The sequence below is a fragment of the Elaeis guineensis genome, chromosome 5 (assembly GCF_000442705.2).
Source record: "Elaeis guineensis isolate ETL-2024a chromosome 5, EG11, whole genome shotgun sequence".
NCBI classification, from domain to species: Eukaryota; Viridiplantae; Streptophyta; class Magnoliopsida; order Arecales; family Arecaceae; genus Elaeis; species Elaeis guineensis.
Window position 1 is genome coordinate 31155326 of NC_025997.2, and position 24491 is coordinate 31179816.

The 24491-nt window shown below is 36.6% G+C and overlaps 1 protein-coding gene and 1 pseudogene across 1 annotated transcript; one reads left to right on the forward strand and one right to left on the reverse strand.

Moving 5' to 3' along the window:
* Positions 1-276: 276 nt before the first annotated feature.
* On the forward strand, positions 277-23753 carry LOC105045233 (nuclear pore complex protein NUP93A). Its single transcript, XM_073257839.1, is given in 17 exon segments — positions 277-514; positions 586-677; positions 993-1059; positions 1801-1860; positions 2861-2950; positions 7846-8103; positions 8414-8509; positions 8848-8917; positions 8920-8981; positions 9906-9959; positions 10059-10142; positions 11400-11486; positions 11555-11826; positions 11828-12455; positions 14011-14192; positions 22063-22354; positions 23470-23753. Coding segments are annotated over 17 exon segments (2574 nt in total). The 5' UTR covers positions 277-412; the 3' UTR covers positions 23548-23753.
* Positions 15605-17509, reverse strand: LOC140858142 (uncharacterized; annotated as a pseudogene).
* Positions 23754-24491: the final 738 nt, after the last annotated feature.

Below are 24491 nucleotides of genomic sequence, written 5' to 3' on the forward strand. Positions count from 1 at the left end.
GGCTAACAGAGAGGATATCAGAAATGTGCCTGATTTTATCGATTTATTTTTTCCCCCGGCTGAGTAGCCTTCTACCCCTCCGATGGACCGAGATATTTGCGATCCTGGTTGGATTTGCAACGTCCCAAATCAACCTCTCGCGTCCAAAAATTAGTTCGGTGCGCGGGCAACAAATGGGCGTTTAAGTTTATTATCGGCTGAAACCTTGCCTTTTGCCCAAATGAGTTAAAGAGTGCGATTCCCGCTATGTTAAAATTGGGCGACGTTTTCTCACGTGCACTCATGCCTCCTCTCTCTCCTCTGCTTTCCTATTGCTCAAATTCCCCCCCCGTCCACCGCCCGCCTCCGTTCATGAGCTAAAACCCCGAAGTAGGGTTTCCAAGAAGAAACCGGCCCAGGAGGAACGGCAAGAATGGCGACCGACGCGGACATGAGCGGATGGACGGATCTCCTCCACTCCTCCACCAAGCTCCTCGAGCAAGCCGACTCCTCCGCCCAGTTCCCCCCTCTCCAGGTCTCTCTCTCGCTCACTCTCTCCCGTCTCTCCGTCAGGGGATTTCTTAATGGATTTCTTTGGATTCGCAGAGGAATCTGGACCAGCTGGAGTCGCTCTCGAAGAAGCTCAAGACCAAAACCCTACGGGCCGAAACCCCCTCCCAATCCATCTCCGCAGTCAGGTCTTTCTCCTGAGTTATGTTCTCGAAAATTTCCATGTAGCTTTGTCGCTATAGTTTAGGTTTAGATTTGTGCAGCTTGGATTAATTGCGGGCAGGTTTTTGAGTAAATTTGAACAGCTTTGTTAGTGATGTCATTGATTTTGTTCTTTTACCTTCTTTGAATTCTACTGCTATCGTTTGTACGGCAAGGGCTCACTTATTTGGATCGATTTTGCACATATCATCATTTGTGTGTTTTTTAATAATTTTTTTATTAATTATGTTTATGTTAATTCATGCATGGAACTTTATAATGAGAAGATTTGTGGTGCGCAGGCTATTAGCTCGTGAAGGGATAAATGCCGAACAGCTTGCTCGAGATCTCAAGTCTTTCGAACTAAAGGTGACGTTTTTGGGCTACGTTTATTTAATTTTTCGTATATCATAAAATTTTAAATATAGTACAAAAGGGGAAAATACCTGTAGATGCTAATAAATGGAGTTGCAGCCAAAAGAAAGCAAATAATAGTTGGAGGCTTAGGGGGGCTCCTTCCGTATTGCTTTTGTTTTCTGCTATCGTTTTCAAAGACTGAAGAAGAGAAACTACCTGGACAGTGCAACCTGTATGATTAAACTCTGTTGTTTTTTTAAAAAGTCTCTAGATCTTTTGGAAGCAAAGGTTTATTGCCTTCAATATGAGTGAAAATAAAAGCAAGTTGCTATCTTCAATATCTATCTCTATGGGGTATTTCACTAATTGTAGAGAAATCAAAACACATAAACAACAATGATACCAAACACAAGCAGGCCTCTTGGTTTCTCATTACTTTCTTTTTTTTTTTTTGGTGAGGTTCTAGATTAGACTTTTGGGTGTTGTTCCTTTCAAAAGGCAAGGTCTCAATTGAGACTTCAGATTGATGATTTCTGCACAACTGATGATTGAAACTGTCTATACATATTTCTACTGCAAAGTGTATTACTTGTATGAACAATAGCTAGACACACTAGCCCATACCATCCTTGCTTGGATGTTCTATAATCTGTTTAATCTTGTATATGCTGTAATGCTTTAGTATGATGACCATAGCATCTAATTGATTGAATCTCTTCATTAACATCCTGTTTCTCACTTTTATTTGTGCAGACAACGTTTGAGGATGTATTTCCTTCTGAAGCAACAACTGTTGAGGAATACTTGCAGCAGGTTTTTTTTTTTTTTTCTAATAATCATTTTTAGCTTGAAACTTTAGGTTATTTTACTATGCAACTGAGAATTATTCTATGAATGGTGTAATTTATCTTTATGTTTTTGGGTCACTAGAGAAAAACAAACATATTCAATGCTAGTCTTAAATGTTCCATTTGGATATTTATATTTGGATGAATTTTTTGGTTATTGAATAATGGAGCAAACAAAATTCATCCATAGCATATAATTATGAAATATCTAGATAGCTAGGTCACTTTCACGAGGTGATACATTAGCAGGCTAGGAGAATATGAAATGATAACTCAGACACAACAAATAGACATTGAGCATTATTTTTTTCTAAGCAAACTAATTGCATCTAAATGGAGAATTAGGATGAACCTAGAGATTTTTAGAAATTAATTTTAGCAACTACTAACAATCAGTAAGTAGATAGTATATCCCTGAAAAGAGTGATGAGTTTCTGAAGCTAGTGAGTGAACATAGATTGTCCTGGTCCTGCAGTTTAGGAAATTAATTAAAGATTTTAGTTGCATCTAGCTTTTGAACAGTTCTTTTGGATTTAAAAGGCTGAATAATAAATCATCCTTTTGCAATTTAGATAATAGAAAGATGTTCTTATTCAAAATTTTGGATTATTCTTTTATTTGCATAACTTTTTTGATGAAATGAACCTTTATTGCTTTTCGTGATAATGCCATAGTATTTATGTAAAATAACATCTTGTATCATTTGGTCTTTGTTGATTGTTCTGCTGCATATAGCTTGTTCAGATATTGCAGCTGGGTTGATGTAGTATTGTATTGTCCTTGTTTGTTATTTTACATGTACTGATTCTGTGAGCATCATGAAATATATGCAAAAGAATTTAATAAACATTTTTGATGGATAACACCTGCAGAAGAGTCTAAAAAATATTGCTGATGGACAACATACAAATTCAATCAACATGTTTCATGTAAATTTGATCAGCTGAACTGTGTTTTGCTAGTAGGTTCATGAAATGGCAATGGTCTCATCCATCCAAGAAGCTCAAAAGGACAACTTGAGAAGCTTCAATGATTATATGATGCAAGTCTTGGAGGTTAGCATGTTTTAGTTGTTTCGGGTTATCTATACTAATTTTGTACCCATTTAACATGTTGCATTCTTTTTTCAGTTGTACTTGTTACCATCATGAATAGATGATATTTTTCTAATCTTGATCATTTGTATTGTTTTGCATTGCATACGAGTATCTCTTATTTTTTCTTTTTTTGAGCTAGTACTTGTAGGAATTTAGTATATTTGTAACTATGTCTTTGTGGATTCCTTTAAATGAAGTGAGGATTTCCTTTAAAAGCTAGTTTATATGTTTATATATTTTATTTTAGGAGCAACTGTTAGATGAGCTCAGTTAATACTTTTAATAAGCACATACTCTTAGAGATGATCAGGACAACTTATGTGAAAGATCTCTTTCATACTATCTGCTTTCAAGAATCACTAGAGGATGAAACCAGGAGGATTCATTAGTTAAATTCCTTTTTTCCTTTGGTGACCATGGAGCTAGTGCTTGGTTTCTGGCAGTTTGTCACATAATTACATCATCGCTAGAAATTCAAACCAAAAACTAGGATTATGTAGCAGTAAGTATTGTATTTGTTTGGGATATGCAAAAAGAATGTGAAACATCTCGTTTAGCATCTTTTAGTTCCCAAAGTTGGATTTATATTTCAGTTCCAAATTGCAGCACTTCATCAGAATGGTTCAGAAACTTGTTGATGGTGTGTGAATTTCAGAGGACAAAATGCATTACCTAATATGGTTATTTCCAAGGTTTGCAAAACTGGTATCAAGAACCGTACGGGTATGTTACCAGTTTGGTATGGTATGCATCCTGAGACAAGATTTTAACACTTTTTCTTAGTTCCAGCCATGTGACTGCCTGAAGCTAGGCTATGGGTCGGTACCAGGTGGTTCTGCTTGGTTCAGATCAGTTTTGCTCACATACCAAACAAAATGTCGGTACCATACTAGTACTTATCAGTTCGGTATGTTATTGTTAGTACATGCAAGTATGGGTGGGTTGGTATGACAGATCTTGGTATATCTTTAATCCAAAGTCTATTAGGACACGGAGGCACAAGGGATTTCTTTCTTCCAGGCATATTGAGGTCATCACTTTGATAGGGTTGGTGATTTTGCTGTTAAGTTTGTTTGTCTGGCCATGTTTTTTTAATATAACTGAGTTTGGGGCAAAAGGAGGTTGTGTTTTTTACTATCAGTATTTTTAGTTATTCTCGGGTTATAGTCTTCTCATACTAATTTTAACAATGTTTCTTGGGTGTAGTTCTGAGAGTGCAGGCTTCTTTGTAAGGGCATTGAGTATGGTACATTGCCCCTTTCATTAAATCCTAATTCTTGCTAATTAAAAGACTCTGTATTTTTACTATGTTTCAGGTTTAAACCAATGTTTGAAAACTAGGTCTTGATTTTGATTGTTGAGAACTTGACCAGAATCATATGTCTGGAAAGCACATACAATTTCATGGACAACTATGGAAAAGAAGCATTGAACAATTATGACCCTAAACATTACAATTTTGATTGCTTTTGTTCAAGTTGGTTGGTTTACTGAAACTTGCATATGTTTGTCTGCACAAATTAACACCAGTGCAAAATTTTATATTTAAACTTTCATTGGCTTTTTGGAATGTTGATTTGGAATGTGTTAAAAACTTTTCCTGATAAATTTGATTGAAATGGTTAAAAATCCTTTCTTTCAAGCTAAGGACCCCTCTGTTTAGCTTCTGATTATGTGTGACCTTAAGCAAATTTCAGCAGAGTAATGTATGTATGTGCATATATATGTGTATGTATATATTTGCGATTACGTGAAAATGTTCAATTATCAAGTACTCAAAACTAGATAGACTAACTCTCTAAAAAGAAATGGTAAGATCTGGACACACCTAGGTGGCAATTAGGTTTGTGATATCTATTGTTGTCTATTTCACTCTAGCCACTCCAAGAATGCCTTATATCTCTGAGTTGATAGATATGATTGTTGAGGAGGTTATCATGCAAGAGTGGTGTGATAGTCATTAACAAAGAGCATGTTAAATTTTAATTAAAACTTGTTGATTGATAAATGATAATATTTCTATTAGCTTCCATTTATTACATCCATGAAATCATATGGTGATAGAGTCAACTAGTATGATGGTGTAAAATGAAAAACACATTAGAAACAACTCCAAAAAATGGAAGGCTTAGTGCGTGTTTGGCATGGTTGCTTGTGTTTTTGTTTCTTTACAAATTAGTGAAATACCACTTGATTAGAGGACTATAATCTCCTTATGAACTCAAAGAAAAGCAAAATTGTTGTTATGTAACAAAAGGAGGGGCAGACGCAACAAAATTTCTATTTTGTTGGTTGAGGCAAGATTCGCCATACTAGTTCTATCCCTTGTCAGCATACCATACTGTATTGGTACTATATCGAGACTCAGTATGCGGAGGCATACTGTCAAACCAACCCCTATTATTGGGCATACAGACATTGTATTCATATGGCAATGGTACATGGTCCAACATCGAGATTGTGAACCTTGAGCTAGCTATGCATATAGAGTTGGCACCATGGTTCGTTGTACCGTCCCATACCAGACTGCATGGGACATACCATATTGTACCGGTATGCTTTCCTATGCCATTTCAGGTGGTATGGGACATACCATACTGTATTGAATTGTGTACTGACACTATAATAGGATTTTATTATATGGGTTCCGGTACTGAGACAATAAACCTTGGTTGGCACCTCTCAATTTTATTTCTCTATGTCATTGATACAGCACCCACTAGGCACCTCTTTATTTTACTTCTCTATGTCGTTGATACAGTACCCCCTAGTACAATACCTGCTACAACAATTACTACAGTGCAGCTACAATAATCTCTGCAACATTTACACTATATGTAATGTGGTCAATGTTAAAATTGTTGCTCCAAAATACAAAAGAACTTGAAACATTCTGAAGTTTGAGTGAGCATGTTCTTTATTTACTTACTCCCAAATCCTGCCAATAAACAGTACCAGAACTTGAATCAAAATTTGATACAGATTCAGTCAATATGTCAGGTTGCAATGACATGCTCAGAGCTCCAAGTCCGATGTCAAATACTTGGATGGACTCGGACATGACATTGGGCTTGTGTCCAAGTATTTGACTTGGCAAGAGGAAAAAAGTGGTATAGGGATATTAAGGAAGATATTTTTTTATGTAAAAGAAAATATTAAAAGATATGATTTTTAAGGTCTTTTATCATGCATGTTTCTTATCCAAACATCACCATTACCTTAAGAATTTTAGAAAACAGCGATATTTTTTCAAGCCGTTTTAATTTCTACATTCTTGACCACTCTATGAAAAGAACAAAAGCTCATGCCTAACACTATTATAGTGGGCTAAACTAACTAGTGAATGAATCAAAACTCTTTATCACTTTTTGAAAGCTGTAATTAGAAAAATTTGGTAAGCATCCAAATATCTGATGTGTATTCAATTTGTTGGAAATCGCCGGTTGGGTTTGTCCAACCGAGAAAGATATGGGATGCACTTTTTCGTTTCAAACCATGTCATCCGAAATGGATTCCGAGAGCTGGACATGAGTGTCTAGGTAACACAGATTTCCATGTATCCGGCTTCTTTAGATTCTAATCTTGGCAAGTACATATCTACTCCTAAATAGTGGTTTTCCATTTATGTCATTTTCTTGTAGAGATGTCAACACTCCCCACATCATAAGTCTGTGCAGACCTCCCACAAAGATAAATAACTGCAGCCCTTTACTTACCATGAACGTGATGGCTACTTGTTGACCAATGGTTGGTTAGACATTCAGACAGGTTTTTGGCTCTCATTGCTTATGCCAGATGGGTTACGCATCATTTCTTAAATATTTCTGGTTCAAGTTATCATGCATCTGTTTTGTGCATGTGTATGCATAAAGCAATTTTGATCAAATGTACTATCCTATGATTGGTGCTTCACATAACCTGCTTATCTTCTTTATATTGATGCCTCATGTAACCTGCGTATCATCTTTATGGTTCAATAGCTAAAGCCAATTATTTGCTATCCTTCCCTGTGCTTATTGTTATAAACATAGGTAATGGATATTAATAATTGTTAGCTTTTTGCTTGTGTACAATGGTATTTGTAGTTTTATGATTACAGCACTCATGCATGATTAGGATGTAATAGCTGCTTCTATTTGTAATTATTTGTAGAGGTGATGGCAAGAACAATCCTAGAATTCTTTTATAGCAAAGAATATTCAGTTATCGAAAACTTCTGCTTACTGTTGTTTTCTTATCTTCATTTTGATGTATGATTCATGTAAGTTTAGGTGTTTCAGTGCTGGTATTTGTTGTTTTGTGTTTACAAAACTGATGCATGATTAGTATGTTATATCTACCTTTATTTGTAGAGGTGATGACAAGAACAATCCTAGAATTTTTATATAGCAAAGAATAGTCAGTTATAGAAAACTTCTGCTTACCCTTGTTTTCTTGTCTTCATTTTGATGCACAATTCATGTAAGTTTAGATGTCCAGTGCTTTGCATGTGATATTACTTCTGGAATTATTTTTATTATTTATTATTGTTACCACCTCCACCATTACTAGTATTCCCAATACTACCATGGTTATTGTTATTGTTATTGTTGTTATTTCTATTGGTATTGATGTGGATGATGGAGCTTGCAGTAGCAAGAATTATTTTATATGCGATATAATGGAGAACAGTTTTTTTTTTTTTTTGCTTTCTACATTAGATAGACATTTAAATTCATAGCTATTCTACAATTATTTGAAGTTTCAGCTACCTGTTTATCCATGTTAGACTGATTATCAGGAAGTACTGCTGGATACAATTTTTCTTACCAGCTCGGCTTGTTCTCCCCTGATATATTGATGGTATGCTATAGGATGACTGGCAAAAGGAAAAGAGGGACTTTTTGCAAAGTTTAAGCCGATTATCCACATTACCCAGGACCAATACCAGTCGTCTCTCCCATACTGGTCTGTTGTCATCCCATGCTTCCAGCCCTCAGGTTACTGCCAGTCCAGTTAGCATGGAGATTGTGCCTCTGGCTAATAAGTCTATAATTGAAAAGAAAGCTTCTGTTTATGCTGAGATTGTGAGGAATCTTAATGATGCAAGAGGTCGTGGATTGCCATATAGAGTAAGCCTCAGTCTTTTATATTTAAGATCGCAATATGTTGCTGGTAGATTATTATTACTGATCTTGGAGACAGACATATAGCTGCCTTTGTTGGCAGTGACACCAATTTCCTGGATCACTGTCTGGCATATTGTTGGTTTGATAGCTTCAGAGTGCATTCTGCCCCTCTCTTAGCTGCATTAGTGTACTTTATGTTGGTGGTAACAAATCTTTGGTTACCCAAAGAAATCATAGACAAAACTATTCTCTGTATTTCACGAGCATGCAGTGGCAATAATCATCATTCTTATTTTTCTTTTTTGTTGGTTAGCCTGCCACAGCATTCAGAGGAGCTTATGAAGGTTTAGGTCTGGACATTTCTGGTACGAAATCAGTTACCATGCAGAAAATCTGGCACTTGATTCAGGTACAGCCTTTGAGTTTATCATGTAATGGTACTTCTTTTCATTTGTGCAATACATAAGCCAAATCAAGGGTGCCAGCTAGTCTGCTGGTAAAGTTTTTCGGTGATCATAGACCTGGGATCTATTCCCACCTTTGTTGTTGTTGTGAGGATTTGGGGATATTGGGGAAGGACTATGCTGTAATCAGCACAAATACCTATGGGCTTCATCTATCGTAAAGAACAATTTATACTGCCAGAAACAGACTGGTGGATGCTAGGTAGTTCTTATGATGATTTTTTTGATCGTGTTTGTATCATTAACAGCCTCATCAATTTGCTTGACTTAATTTATTATTCAGGCATTGGTTGGTGAGGATTCTAGTAGTCAGAGTAATTTGTCCAGAAAAATGTCACTGGTGAAAGGGGCAAGGCCCACCTTGAGTGGGGTCATGAGAAATATATCTTGGATACAATCCAAAGCCATCCTGCACAGGTAACATCTGGTCTAGTCATGGTTTTTGCCTTTTTTGCAGTGTCTGTATGTCAAGGATCTCTTAATTCTTTCAACTGACTGCCACTTAAAAACTGAGTGCTACTTCTCTTTATTATGAGAGTCGTAACAAGTTTGTTTAGTTTACATCATTGTCCATATGAACAAAATGTTTGGTTGGGCTAAGGTTCAATTCACTTATCTCTGCTCATTACTAGCATTCCATCTTTTTTTTTTTTTTCTTTGACAAGTCATGCTTTAACTTAGTTTTTTTGAGTACTATTGATGTGCTTGTTGGTCTAGTGTTCGATTTTCTCAAAGGCCACCTAATGCTTGGTCCACTTGTCCTTCCCAGTTGGTTCCTTCCCTTTTTCTTTCTTGTTTGCATATACTAGGTTTTTATGTAAATCATTTAACTCATGGCACAAATCTGATCATCTAATCAATTTGACTTCCTTGCGATTCTATTTGGTAGGGCTTGAATGCAAATTGGAAGTGATTTTTAAGTTTCTTTCCTTGTATCTATGGTATTTACCTTCCATTTTGCTTATGTGACTATTCTTATGTTAAGGGTCTCATTTATTTGCTTGAAATTATATTCTTCCAGTGGTTTTTCTAGAGTTAGTGTAGGATGCCGATTAGTTTTTCTTAGGGCTTAATGCTAAGCATGCTAATTGTACATTTTCAGTACTGGATCTTTTCCCTGCAAAAACCCTGGTAGATTGCTTATTTGCTTGCTATGTTGTTGTTTCTTGGAGTGCCTCGTGAACATATCTAAACTTTGTATAAATTCTTCTTTCTTGATGCTATACTGCGGATTCACATTTTATTGTTTTTTCTGGTTCTATAAATGTCTCTGTGAATTGAATATTTGATACAGTTCTAAGATTATGACAATCCATGCCCGTTCTCAATGTTTGGTTGTAGGCTGCTTTAGGTGGGGCTGTTGGCAATCTGCAAAAAGTTCGAGCATTCCTCCGGGTTTGTTGGTTCTCGTGTTTTATTTTGCTCTCCATTTTCTGGTGCTTTTGAGGATTCCTTTCACAGTTAAGCAAGTTATAACATCTAGTTTATTGACAGGTCCGCCTGAGGGATCATGGCATGCTAGATTTTGATGCAGGTGATGCACGTAGGCAGCCCCCAATTGATACAACTTGGCAACAGGTTTTTACTTGCTTAATTCTCTCTGTTTCCATAGTTGTGAGCCAGCTTTAGTTTAACATTTTCTATTTTCATGTTCATATTGAATCAAGGATTCAAGTATAATGTATCAAAATGAAGTCTGATAAGGGTTTGGTTCTAGGATAAGGTGAATTGCTAACTGACATGCTTTGATCAAGTTTTGGATGAACCAACTTGGAAGAGTAAACTGCAAATGGAAAAGGGGAATGCTAAAAATACAAGATGGTACCTTAGATGATAAATGCTAATTGAGGAAAAAATATACAATGTGGACTGGATTCCATACAGTAACTAATGTATAAAATATTATTCAAGCATTTGTTTGTTTGTTTTTTTTTTTTTTTATACAAGTTAATTTTAATTTTAAAAATTTGATATGCAATGGAACAGTTAGGTGTACGACATGCAGAATAACTATATTAGGAGGTGCTTGTAGATCTTCTTGTGAGAATGGGAGTCCTGTACCAGATTTGTTTACTGTATGCTTAAAAATTTTTATACGAGTTCGTAGACTTTGAGTTCTCTTGATTTTGGTAAAATAGGATCAGATGTTTTTGGCATGAGGCTTTTATTTACATAAATACTTAGTATGATGATTGTTCACCTAGGTGGGGTTGTAATTGATCTGAGCGTGAGCAAACTGGACTAGCTCAAGCTTGTCTTGAAGGCTGATTGATTTTAAGCTGACTTAGCCTGCTCAATGAACACCTCATTTAAGGGCTTATACGTTTGTCTGAGAGTGCACATGCATGCATGCCTATGTGTGCGCAGGGTGCATGCTTGTTACCTTGAGCTAGTCTCACTACTTGAGTTATTTGACATTGATCTTACATCTGATGTATTAATTAATTTCTAGGCACTTCATCCATGGCACTACTATTAAATAATTTGGGTAGAATCAAGTTGAATAGGAGAGAGTTCTTAATCTACCTTCATTTGCTAACTGGGGAGCTATTATTAAGCCAGGAATATAGCTAAGCACAAGTTGCTTTCAAATGGCTCTCTCTGTCAACAGCCCTATACAGTAAGCTCAGGTCACAGGCAAAATTTGTATAGTTGTTTGAGGACTTAAGCTCTATCTGCTGCATTAATGATTTCAAAGATCTTGCCAGATTCTCTTTGATCATTCTTCTTAGCCATTATTATTTTTTATTAGCAAATTTTGCTAACAATCTTTTCCTCACATGCTTAATTTCTGGTCGCTACCTGTGATGAACATCCTTTCTTGTGGCCATGAAGATATATTATTGTTTAAGATCCGGGTACTATGATGAAGCAAGAAATGTTGCTCAATCATCTCGTGCTGCACGTCAGTTTGCTCCTCAGGTACAGATTTTTCAGTGTTCATGATTAAATGTTTCTCAATTCCTTGAGCCAACAATTTTTGGTGGCAGCTTGCAGAGTGGATCACAAGTGGAGGTCCGGTATCGGCAGAGACTGCCACTGCTGCTTCTGAAGAATGTGAAAAAATGTTAAGAATGGGTGATCGAGCAGGTCGACCTGGTTATGACAGGAAGAAACTGCTACTTTATGCTATAATTTCTGGTTGTCGCCGTCAAATTGACAGATTGATTAGAGATCTACCAATGCTTTTTAATACCATAGAGGATTTCTTGTGGTTTAAATTGTCATCAGTACGGGACTGCCCTAGTGGAACCCTTCTGTTGTATTAGTGAAGGCTTGGTACCATATAGCTTGGATGATCTCCAAAGTTACTTGAATAAATTTGAACCATCATACTATACAAAGAATGGGAAGGACCCACTGGTTTATCCTTATGTGCTACTTTTGAGCATTCAATTACTTCCAGCAGTCCTATACTTATCCAAGGAAGTGGGGGAAGAGGGTTATAACATCGATGCTGTACATATTTCCATCATTCTAGCAGACCATGGAGTGCTTTCTGAAGGTGTCGGAACGAGCCATAAGATAGGAGTTATGGATGCTTGTGCTGAAGCTGCCAGCATAATACGTCAGCATGGTTCGGTCTACTTACGTCATGGTAACCTTGAACTAGCTTTGGAATACTATGCACAAGCGGCTGCTGCAATGGGTGGAGGGGAGATGTCGTGGATTGGACGAGGAAACACTGATCAGCAAAGACAGAGAAGTTTGATGTTGAGGCAACTGCTCACTGAAATACTGTTACGGGATGGAGGTATTTTTCTTTTGCTTGGGCCAAGAGGTGCGGGGGAGGAAGGTGTACTTAGTAAATACATGATGGATTGGAAAAGCCGAGAACAGTTTCTACTTGAAGCTGCTCATCATTGTCAAGAAGCTGGGCTCTATGACAAAGTACATCCTTCATACTTCTCCGTTAATCTAAGTATGAGGTGTTCAAGTGCATTTTGAAGCTTGAAATCTACTGTGTCATGCATGTCTATGTCTGTTTACTGTTGACCTTGTCATCACCACGTTATCTTGCTTTTCTCTTCTGTGTTCATAGATAATAATGTTGTGGCATAGATTTAGCAGGAACGTACAATTGGAATAAAAAATGGTGGATAAATTTGTGATTCCTGTTACATGCCATCTCTGCAGTCAGTCAATCTTTCACAAAACTGTTTGCTCCAATTCCATCCATTTTGATTTAGGCTTCTCTTTCCTCTTTCATGACCCTCTAGTGCAAATTTAAACACCTGTTCTTCTAGATCCTATTTTAATTTTTGTGAAGGTGCACAAATCATCCATTGATTCTCCATTATATTGTTATCAATTGATGCAAATCATAAATTTTTGTTGTTCTAATCCCTTATGTTCTCCTTCCCAGTTTTACGTCTACCTCAACTTTCTCATCTCTGTCAGGTTTGTCTTTTTTGCTTGACCAATATAACTTACTAGATTACTACATTGTGAAAGCATTGCCGTTTCATAAATTTCTTTCAAGTCACCAATGGAATGGTTATTTACCACCATAGAAGGACCTCCACTCAAATTTTGCTAGATATGTCTTTTCAACCTAGTTCTCTTTTCTTTTGTGTAATAGATATAAGAAAATTAATCACATGATGATATCTCCGGCCATGAACTTGGGCTAAGTCCTGATTTCCATCTTCATTTTTACTATACTGCGATTCCATAGAGTCTAATTTTCTTCTATCCTGCACTACCTATGTTTCCAACTTTGCATTGATTGTATCCTTGTGCCATAATCAATAAATATGTTAGCTGGATCTTTTGGCTTATTCTGTAGTACCTGTTGACACAATGGATATGGGCAGTCATATGAATAATGAGTTTGCATCTAGAAGAAAAAAAAATCTAGAGATTCCAAGGATCTGATATGCAGGCAGGTGTTTGCCTGATGATAATATTGAGCCTGCGCAACATAGGTCAACACTATCACCTGCAAAAGTTATATGACACACCACTATACACTTTATTGCAAATTTGTCTATCTCAAGAGCATTCAGCTCTTGACTTGATAGGGACCTTTGATGTAGACCATGGACTGTTGAAATGCACCATTCCTCAGTGCCCCCAATATCTCTTATGGTATTCTATCATAAGCTTTCTCTAGCTGACAAAGACTGCACTAATAGGCCATGAAGGCAACCATGCTTCTGTACACACGCACATTGTAACACTTTTGCATCTCCCAGGGTGGCTTTTACATAAACCTGTATCATGATGGTTTAGACATCCCATGCTACTCTTTGCTCATTTATAGGTTACGATGTAAAACATTAGTGACTGCACCTGGCTATTGTGCTCACCACTTTGATTCTATTAATATTGATGATGCTATGTTTCTTGCTTGGCTCTGTTGTGGAAGTTGTTTTAAAATTTTCCTGTTGTTGTTCATTGACTTTCTTATCATCTAGCTTGTTCTCCACCTGAAACTTTGCAGTCTGTAGAAATCCACAAGAGAGTTGGAGCTTTTGCTATGGCATTGGAGACGATCAATAAATGTCTTTCAGATGCAATCTGTGCCATGTCGCGTGGTAGGCTAGATGGTGACAGCCGAGCTGCTGGTCTAATTCATTCTGGCAATGATATACTGGAGACATTCAAATATTCTCCTGAAGCCAGGTCATTCTTGTGCTTGGACCATGACTATGGAACTTTTTCCTTAAATTTATCTTGAATGAATTTCCAGATTTTCCGTTTGTTGCATCAACATTTCCTGCTATGTTTCTTATCTGTATTTTGGAGTTACACTGCTAGTGCAGGAAATAACTAATGCTACTATGCCTGCCATGATGAATATATCCAATCTCTATGCATGGCTAGATATGTCTAATTTCAGACCTTGTTTTCCTCCAATCAAAAGGTGTCTGTTTCATTTCAAGTAGTATCTTCCCGATTTAATATGCTGCCTTCCTGTATGAATATATTAGTGTTGCTTGCATTTGGTTGATTTAGCTGCTACGAGGTTATCCCAGTTCATTTTGTTTCATCTGAGCTTAAGACAAGCGCTGAAGTATTATATTGCATAAAAATACAATGAATAAAAAGTACATATTGAAACAATAACTATTCAAGTGTTAGCAGAACTCCTTTCTCTCTAGTAAATCTGGCCACCATCCTTGTTAATGTCCAGAAGGAAGCAGCAAGGTGGAGCCAACTGAAGCAGAGAACCTGTGATGCCAATATTTTGCTAATATTTTCCCTTCTCCAATAACCATCAAATATGATCCACCTTCTACCTAGAGAGATCAAATAAGGCTTTGGTTTATAGTTATGATCTAGGTCCGTTGTATCGGTCCCGGAGTCCGTACCGATACTTGGCCGGTATGGTATCGGTGCCATACTGTACCGACATAGTATGCTTCGGCGTACCGGTTCGGTATCGGTATAATTTTTTTTTGTTGTTTTTTTTTTGGATCTCCAAGTAATTAATTCATAAATACAATCCCAAAATTACATTATATTGTATATTATTGACATATTTGGGTTCACTTTTTGAGTTCGGTAGCGGTATAAGGACTCTTGATCTAAAATTTCAAATATATATTTATTTACATTATATTACAATCATATCATCCTAAAATTAAAAAGAAAATATATAAATGTGCATTAAAATGTATCTAAACTTTTAAAGTACAAAGCACAAAAAATGATATACTAACTTCAAGATCTGCTCTGCATTTAATATCTCGTGAGTGTCTGCGATGCTCGTAGATATCTGATCATTGGCATAATCTGGAGGAACATCAGTCCAACCCTCTAACCAAGATGCACTGTACTCTTAAATATTCATCCTATAAGCCATTCTCTCTGGATTGTAAGACATCTCAGATCTCTCACTCAACTCTGACTCTGAGAAGTATCCTCGGGATGATGGTATGGCTATGGAGGAGCCTATCCAAATATGTCGGTAGTAAAATCTGATCCATAAGATGTTCCAGACTGCATAGGATAGTAACTACTAGAAGACGATATCTCGGATGCACCATATCCATATGGATCATAAGGTGGCTGCGGATAATAGGATCCATAATGCGAGGATGATCCAGATACATCCATGGATCCTACTCCACGTGCAAGATTGTTTGCGGCTGCATCGTGTGCTGGACCTCTAGGAGCCCGTCATCTATATGACATCGGCTCCCCACGGTCTCTACCGACTCATCCACCATAGTCCTTATCTTGTGTGGCATGTGACTCACCAATGAATCGAATATCACCCTGCGGCTGTCTCATAAGCAGTGATCTCCTGTCCTCCAGTTCCTCCCTGATCATCAGATCCATGACTACTACTATCAGTATCATCACTCTCCCTAGTCTCCGAATTTGAGCCAGATAGCTCCTGTAGTCTCGAGAGTGGTGTACGTGCAACTGTCTTTTCTTTTCTCCTCTTGTGTCCTCTGTGATCGAGTTTTTTATGATTGGGAGGATGGATGTCTTCTTGCGACTGCCGATCTTGTCTAAACATCTGTCGCTCAAACATCTGCGAGGATGTATCGGACATCGAGTCATGTGATGAATGAGTCTCCTATGTCTCAGGCTGTGGCTGATCAGTTGGAATTTATGTGGAATATTTCTTTCTGTCCATTGCCCTGGATCCACCTTGATCTTCCTAGCTACCACACTAGCTAGTCGTGGAGGGGATCCTGACTCATCAAGCTCTGGCTCCTGTTGCTGACCTGCAGGCCATCTGATGATCGGATCGTCATCCTCATCAGCATAATCATCTTGTATCGGATCAGTGTACTTCAGTTGTACTTCCTCCTGAATACATTTTAGTCTCAATCTCAGATTATAGTGAACATATACAAGATCATTGAGGTGTTTTTATATCAGATGATTTCTCTGTTTGCTGTGGATAAGGACGAAAATTGATCAATTGCGCTCACAGCCACTAGCAGAGACCGTCTGAAAAAGAATGCGGACAGTCACACCTCTCAAATGTTCTGCGGACATTCCAAAATGAATCCACCATTCAGCTGCAAAAGCAAAATTACATATCAAATTTTATGATATTATTAGGTATTTGATGTCAATCTATGCGGCTCATTATTGATATGTAATTTACCTGGATTCATCTGCTTTTTGCTTACGACAGCTGATGGGACTCCAAAGCTGTCTGATCCCTCTCTAAACTGTTTGAATAATTACATTTGTTTTAAACTAGCTACCTCTTGCAGACATAATAATGCGATTTCTGGATCGGGCACCATCTTATATATCACATTACGAAGAGCAGTAAGAAGCTCGTTATCCATATCTATTCGAGGAATGGTATATTGAAATCTCGAATTCAAATAATAAGCTGCAGATAAATTCCATAATTGATTACGTACACTTTTACAAGTATAAGAAAAAAATATTTTAAAATATTCTTGAATCCATACTTACCGACTAGATGCACATCTCTACCCATCTGATAGTCCTAACGGCACTCAGTGATGTTAATGAATTTTTGAGCATGCTTCGGATCATTCTCACTGATCTGTTTCTGTCCTCTCCATCATGTAATATAAGAAGCCCATCTGGGGATATCTTTCACTATCCACGACGTGAAGCACATCATATAATGGCTTAATAGCCTTCACTACCTTCTCAGCCCGCTGTCAGAATGACTGACTCGTTATCAAGTTCTCCACATGACTTCCATCAGTGCCGGCCCTCGCATATCTGCTCTCCTGTCACTCGGCACTGACAAACATCTGACGTAAGGTTGCTTTCTTCTGAAGAAGACTATCAAGTGCTATGTAGTTGGTAGCAAATCGTGTGGTATCCGGTCTTAAGATCTCTCCTTCAGTATACGTCCGCATCAATGAAAGAACCCATGTGTGATTGTAGATGAATTAGTAATAGTCTGGGCAATCTCCACTACCTGCTGCACCCTACGAATCTTTTCAATATCCATCAATATAAGATCAATGCAATGTGCAGCACATGGGGTCTAGTATATCTGCGGTCGCTGCTCTACCAGCAACTCTCCGGCAGCTTTATATTGTGGTCCATTATCTGTGATGACCTGCACGACATACTGGTCACCCACTGAATCAATCACCTCCTCCATCAGACCAAGGATATATGTGGCATCGTGCATCTTATCTGAAGCATCAATTGCTTTGTGAAAAAATATTTTTCCATCACAGTATGTCAAAAAATTAATGATGCCCCGTCTAGTAGGATTAGTCCAACCATCACACATCACTGTCAGTCCGTATGTAGGTCATTTATTCTTGTAAGAAGCAATCCATCTCTGCAGATCCTCCTTGTGACTGTCAAGAAGCTGATCATAGATGTCTTAGGTCCTGACAGATCTATATCCTGGCCGACAACCTTTATGGCTGAAATAGCATATCGATAGTAAAGATTGCCTGTTGCATTTGCTGGAATATGGTTGAAATGAAATCATGATCCAATAGCTCGCCACATATCCTTCTTCTTATCCTTTTTCACCATAATGTCAATTCTCTGCTGCTTTGAATCTTTGCTGGAAAAAGCATGTGGATCCAAATCATAGATGGTGGCTCCTGCTGGAATATCTCTGGATGATCTCCTACTGTCAAAAGCTTCCAACAAAGATGATATACTGTGTCTGCTTCCTCTTACCATTGGGCTCTCTGACTGAAGTAGTCTTCCTGAACTCGAATTCTCCCCACTGATCGCTGATCCAGACTCCGATTTGTAGTATGATGTCCAAATCGTTCTCTATACCTGACCATCTCCTCCTGCGGTACTGATCAGCCAAGTTCGTCTGAATGGCAGCCTCAATCTGTGCCTCATCATCTGGAGCGGAAGCCTCTGACTCTCTAGAGTGATAAGAAGGTGGCTCTGCAACTTGACAGTCCATTTCCGTCCTTTTTGTTTTGTCCTTTCTTCGTTGCTTTTCAGTTAGTGAAGTACTTCTTTATCAACTGTCGGATCTCTGTGGGCATTTCCGACACATGGACACATCAGGATAACTACCAGTCAGGTGCTGTTTCAACCTAGTCACCTCTCCTTTGAACCTGTGTTGCATCATTTGTATCTCCAATGATGCGAATCGAGAGCATCTCGTCATGATCCCAACCAATGTCACGCTCTGAATCTTTCTTCTTACTCATTTCTGCAAGTATAACAAAACACGACAGTTTAATAATTATTAAAAAAATATTGTATATAAATTCAAAAAAAATTCAATAATAATTTTAAAATATATAAATTCAAAAAAAAATGTTATATGCTTCAAATAATATTTTTGAATTAACTATAATATAATACTAATTTTATATATTTTTTATTTGATAATATTTTTGTATTATTTAAATAATTATAAAAATATTTTTTAATTTCAAAAATTTTAAAAAAATCTGAGGTTAGATTCAAGTGGCTTGAATCATTCTAAATATGATTCTGAAACTCTGATTTTTTATTTTTTTAATTTATTTTTTAATAATTTTTTTATAAATAAATATATATTAAAAAAAATATAATTAATGAAAGTCAACGAATGTCACTCTGAATTTTTTTTTTACAAATATCTGCAAGTATAATAAAACACGGTAGTTTAATAATTATTAAAAAAATATTATATATAAATTCAAAAAATTTTAATAATAATTTTAAAACTTATAAATTCAAAAAAAATATGTTATATGCTTCAAATAATATTTAATTTTTAAAAAAATTGGAGGTTAGATTTAAGTAGCTTGAATCATTCTAAAAATGATTCTGAAACTCTGATTTTTTATTTTTTTGAATTTATTTTTTAATAATTTTTTAGAATAAATATATATAAATATTTAAAAAATATATAATTAATAAAAATTAACGATTTTAGTATCATCATGTAGATCTTCCAAAGATCTATCGCATATGATCAAATTATACCAAAATCATAAATTTTTGGCATGATTTTTCTTATTTTCATACTTATTCGTTCTTATCTTTTTTTTTAACAATAAAAATATAAAAAATAAAATATTTATTAAAAAAAATACATTACTTTTTCGGCCAAAAATCAGCATCTCGAACCAGTGCTGCAATTGGATAAATTTCTCTTTTTCTATTTTTTTGGCGTCTCGTGAGAGTCTAAGGCGAGCTCAGGAGTTCTTCTCAGACTCTCGGGTCTCTCAGACAATCCACCTGGACTATCACTAAAGACAGCCCAGACCCCACCCCACACCCCCCCACTCTCCCACGTGAAGAATGTCGGTACGGTTCGGTTCAACGCCGAACCGAACCGTACCGAGCATACTGTTCGATTTTGGGCGGTATGGCGTCGAATCGTGCCGAACCACCCGGTTCGATGCGTTTGGAGTTATTTTCTAGGAAAATGGCTGAACCGGATCAGTTGGCCGTTGGTCGGCCCGATACGCTCCGTACAGGGCGGTTCGACCTGGTACGGCATTCTTGGTTATGATTCTTGTTAATCTTGTCATAAAGACTCCCATGTGGGACATAATGTTGGATATTGTCATCATTTTATGAGTGAAAAGTTCTAGACAGCCTTATTGATCATTAATATGGTAATTATTTAATGCATCTTAAAATCTCTGCATAACTTGATGTGACTTGAAGTCAATCATGCCCATATTGCTTTACTAACAAGGATGACCATCATGTTTTTGACATAACATGTGGTTTTGTTCGTGGTCATATGTGCTTGACCTGTTTGCATATGATATTTCTATGAGGTAACATTATTATTACAAATTTGACTTTAAAGAACTTACGGGTTCTCTTTTACCTGTACATTACTAGCATAATAAATGACCTATATTTGGACAAATACTTGCAACGTGGCCTCTCACTTAAAGTATTTATTGGAGCTTATTGAACTTCAGATACTAGTGAATGCTTGCATGGCATTTGATCTCTCCTATTCTCTTTTCATTTCTTTCTCTTTTTCTTTTGGGGGGCTGCGGGCAGGTGGGATTGTTTGGGGTCAGAAGAGTTCTTCCATGTAAAAGCACATTAACTTGTGAAGAAGCTTCATGAGTTCAGCATGATTATTGATATGACCGTTGTGCCTTATGCAGAGAATATTTCATTGATGAATGTATTCTTTCCTATTGATAGAGCTTGAAACAAGTTTTCATGCATGGACTAGAGTCTCATGAAATGGGATGAGGAAGTGTACCAAACTCAGATGTGGCATTTGGGGGCAACAATCTTAAAGAATCCAAGGAACTAAAGTGTCTTTGAAGAAATTTAATGAAATACCATTGCACTTCATAAACCAAGTTGATGTTTGATGGTTTCATAATCTATACATATTTATCTACCTAGATTCAAAGAATCATTATTAGTAGCAGCACTACTTTGTCAAAAGTATCCAAGTCTTCCAAGAAATAGTATTATTACTATTTGAAAATTCGAAGCATAGGTCTAGAAATCCAGAGAGGTAATTTGTGAGATTGAGGGATGAAATTGCAAGTTGTATGATAGTTTTTCAAAGTGACGTTTGCAATTTTTCTCAGGTTTTGTCCCTAGAAAATCACAAGCACGTTTCCCATATCTTTCTTCTTCTACCTATGAATTTGATTGAGCCACGTCTGGGGAACATGCCTCGCCCTACTTTATCTTGGAAAGATATCCTAGGTCTAAACTGGATAAGGCCCTGATTTTCAAAGGGGATAAAGCCAAATGAATTGCCAAGGTTGGTTACCGGTTGTTATGCAAAAAAAAAAAAACTAAAGCAAAGGAATTGAAACATTCACTAGATCAAAGATCCCTATATGACCACATAAATTATATTTAACCTCTGCAGTAGCTGGAGGAAAAAATTTAGCCTTTTGGCAGCGGAGGTTCATCCAGAGGGATAAATCACCAACCTAGGTTCGGGCCATAGATGAGCAATTTAAAATTGCTCATGGCTAAAAACGCTGCCTGGAGCTTGAGAGTAACCATAAGGGCATTTATTTGAATTGTGCTAATTCTAATTGAAATTTTCATATGATAAGCCTTCTCGAATATCAAGATCTTCATCCTTTTTTTCTTTTTTTTTTTGGGTTTTGCAGTTAATTCTCTTAGCCTCTCTCTCTTGCATCAATCTTCACGTTTCACATTAGAAGGTGAGAGGTTCGTACTCCTGACATTCAGTAGATGGGATATTTACAGATCATTCAATTCTGAATCTCTCTCCAGATATCCAATATGCCTCACGTTGAATGAGTGCTTCTGAAAAGTCTCTTGTAATTAACTTCTGCAAAATTCGTTTCCACAAGCTAGCAACCATAGGGATGCTAAATGGCTGGCTTAGGGTCTCGAAGTTTGAGCCTGTGAGATATATGGATTGGATTAGGTCCATTGAAACCATCATCTTGAGATATTCTTCTTTGTAGGATCCATATTTTATGTCAAATCTTAAAATATTCTTCTTTGTGATATCCATATTAATTCAAGACAATAAAAATATCTGTTGTATATTCGTAAAATTTTGTGCCATGCTGGATTCATCTTTAGTTAAATAGATGCATTGTTTTACCTTGGATTGCTTAATTTTTTTCTCTTCTTGCAGTCTTCATGAAAAGGAACTTATTTCTGAACAGCAAACAGTATTAAGGCAGCTTGAAGCTATTTTGTTTGTCCATAAGTTAGCCAGAGCAGGCCAACATGTGGATGCTTTGAGAGAGATCACTAAACTCACTTTTCTTCCGTTAAATCCTCGTGCACCAGATGTTACATTTGATGTCTTCAGGAATTTATCCCCTCATGTGCAAGCATGTGTACCAGATCTCCTCAAAGCTGCTCTTAGTTGTCTGGACAATGTTAGAGATACTGATGGAACGCTTCGTGCATTGAGGTCTAAGGTATGCCATCTATCTATATTTTTTTATATTATTTTTTCTAAATTATAGCATATACTGAATAATAAAAGTTTAAGAGTAAACATGGTTAAGGACACGAATGATTGATTCCAACAAAAAAACATTTTACCTGCCTGTACCAAGGTTTGCATAAAATATATTTCTTTTATGGCACATGAGCCTGCTAATTACCAAGTGAAACAGCCCAATTAAAATAGGAAACTTTTGATGGTGGGAGAATATGATTCCGAAAACCAAACCTCATAGAATGATGGATTTTGATTGTCTTTTTCTCTAATTAAAAAATTGTGTTTTCTGAAAATCACAGGGGCCCGGTTCTTTATTGTCTGGCTATCCCTGGTTCTTTATTGGGTGGCCGTCTTTGCTTTTTCTCTCTTATAAGAAAATACTAACTATCGTGTCTCTTCAGTTTTCTACAGGCTTTATACTCCAAACCCATATTACCCTCCAGTTGAAAAACTGTAACCCTTTGTCCAGTTATATTTGTAGTTCTAGTTAAAGTTTTCTTGTTGCATGTTTTTCTGTTGGGCTATATAGCTTTTCTTAATAGTATGCTTCAGTTATAGTGCGAGTGAAGTGTTTGAAAGCCGAGGCATTGACTAAAGAATAAATACCACCATGGATGGAAATCGTTTTGAGATGTATCACTACAAAAAGTTCCGGCAACTAGGACTACTCTCTTTGTTTTACCGGAAACCATATTTTTTTGAAGTATTGGAAGGTCAAAAGCTGCTCCTTTGCCTTCTAATTACTATTTCTGGCATGTGGAATGCACATGATAGAACCAGAAGGCATGGAGGCTGTGATCTTCCATCTGGTTAGAAAAATTTCGTATCGTTTATGTTAATACACTTTTGGAGGTGCACTTCTTTTGTTCCGCTTCCTCAAGGTAAGTATTGAAGATTTGGTGCACATTTAGTTAAGATGGGAGTAGGTGCAATGGCGTCCAGGGGCCTCTGAGGGTCACTTTGGAGCTTTGATTCTATATTGAATTAAAATTGGGGTGTTGTGTGTATGTTGGTGCTCGTATTCACATCCTTGCATGCCTTCATTTTTTCTTGCTATGATTCCTGATGCTTGTTATTTCGACCCTGCAGATTGCGAACTTCGTAGCGAACAACATGACGAGAAATTGGCCGCATGATTTGTATGAAAAGGTTGCTCGAAGCATTTGAAAAATATGCTGCGATTTGAGTTGGAAAGAATCACAGGCTCATTATCGAAGAATGTTTCACTGCATGTGTCGCAGACCATTTTGTAGTCTGATGTCATTACCGTACACTAAGAAATAAACAAGATTTTATCCCATTTTGGTCATTTACGGTGTTTCTGTATTGATGTATGCTGAAAGTTTATGTAATTCTACTCTTCATACTGTTTATTTTTCTTATTCTTCTGATTAGGACTGTGCACCCACCCCTGGAACTCAGCCACATGCCTGCGCGCGCTTTCTTAGTATTTTCTTAACTTTTTTAAAGATACCAACGTAAAAAATAATTAAATATCCAATCTACGTCAGAGAAAATTATGTGGAGCGGGGCTTTTCGGCCACATCTCCTGTGCCCTTATGGGCCATGTTCGTCTTGTAATTAAAAAAAAAGTAAAAAGAAAATTGTGATACATATGTGATGAGTTGAGACAGATCATCTGCTCATTCTCTCTTGTTCTCGTCAAGCTTCTCTCTATTTGTCCATGAGATTTTTTCCATCCATTCATGGGGTGTTTCATTCAAATAAAAATATAGGGTTATTTTAAGGATCGCAAAAATTGTGTTGCTTTTCAAATACAGAATATGGGGCTTATTGTACGTATCTAATAATGATCCAAAGCATGCCTCTAAAGAAATCGCATAATTTTTAAAATATTGTATTTTTAGTATATGGTAGATGAGTAGGTGATACATATTCTATTTATTAGTCATTCGATGATTTAATATATATTTATAAATAAATTGATATATAATTTTTAAAATATAGTATTCATTAGTATATGATATATGATCAATAATATATATATTATTTATTTTTTGATATATATTATAATTTTTTTTTGATACATATTTTGGTAACAATTAGAAATACATCTTCAGACAAAATATATTATTTTTAGAATATAATAT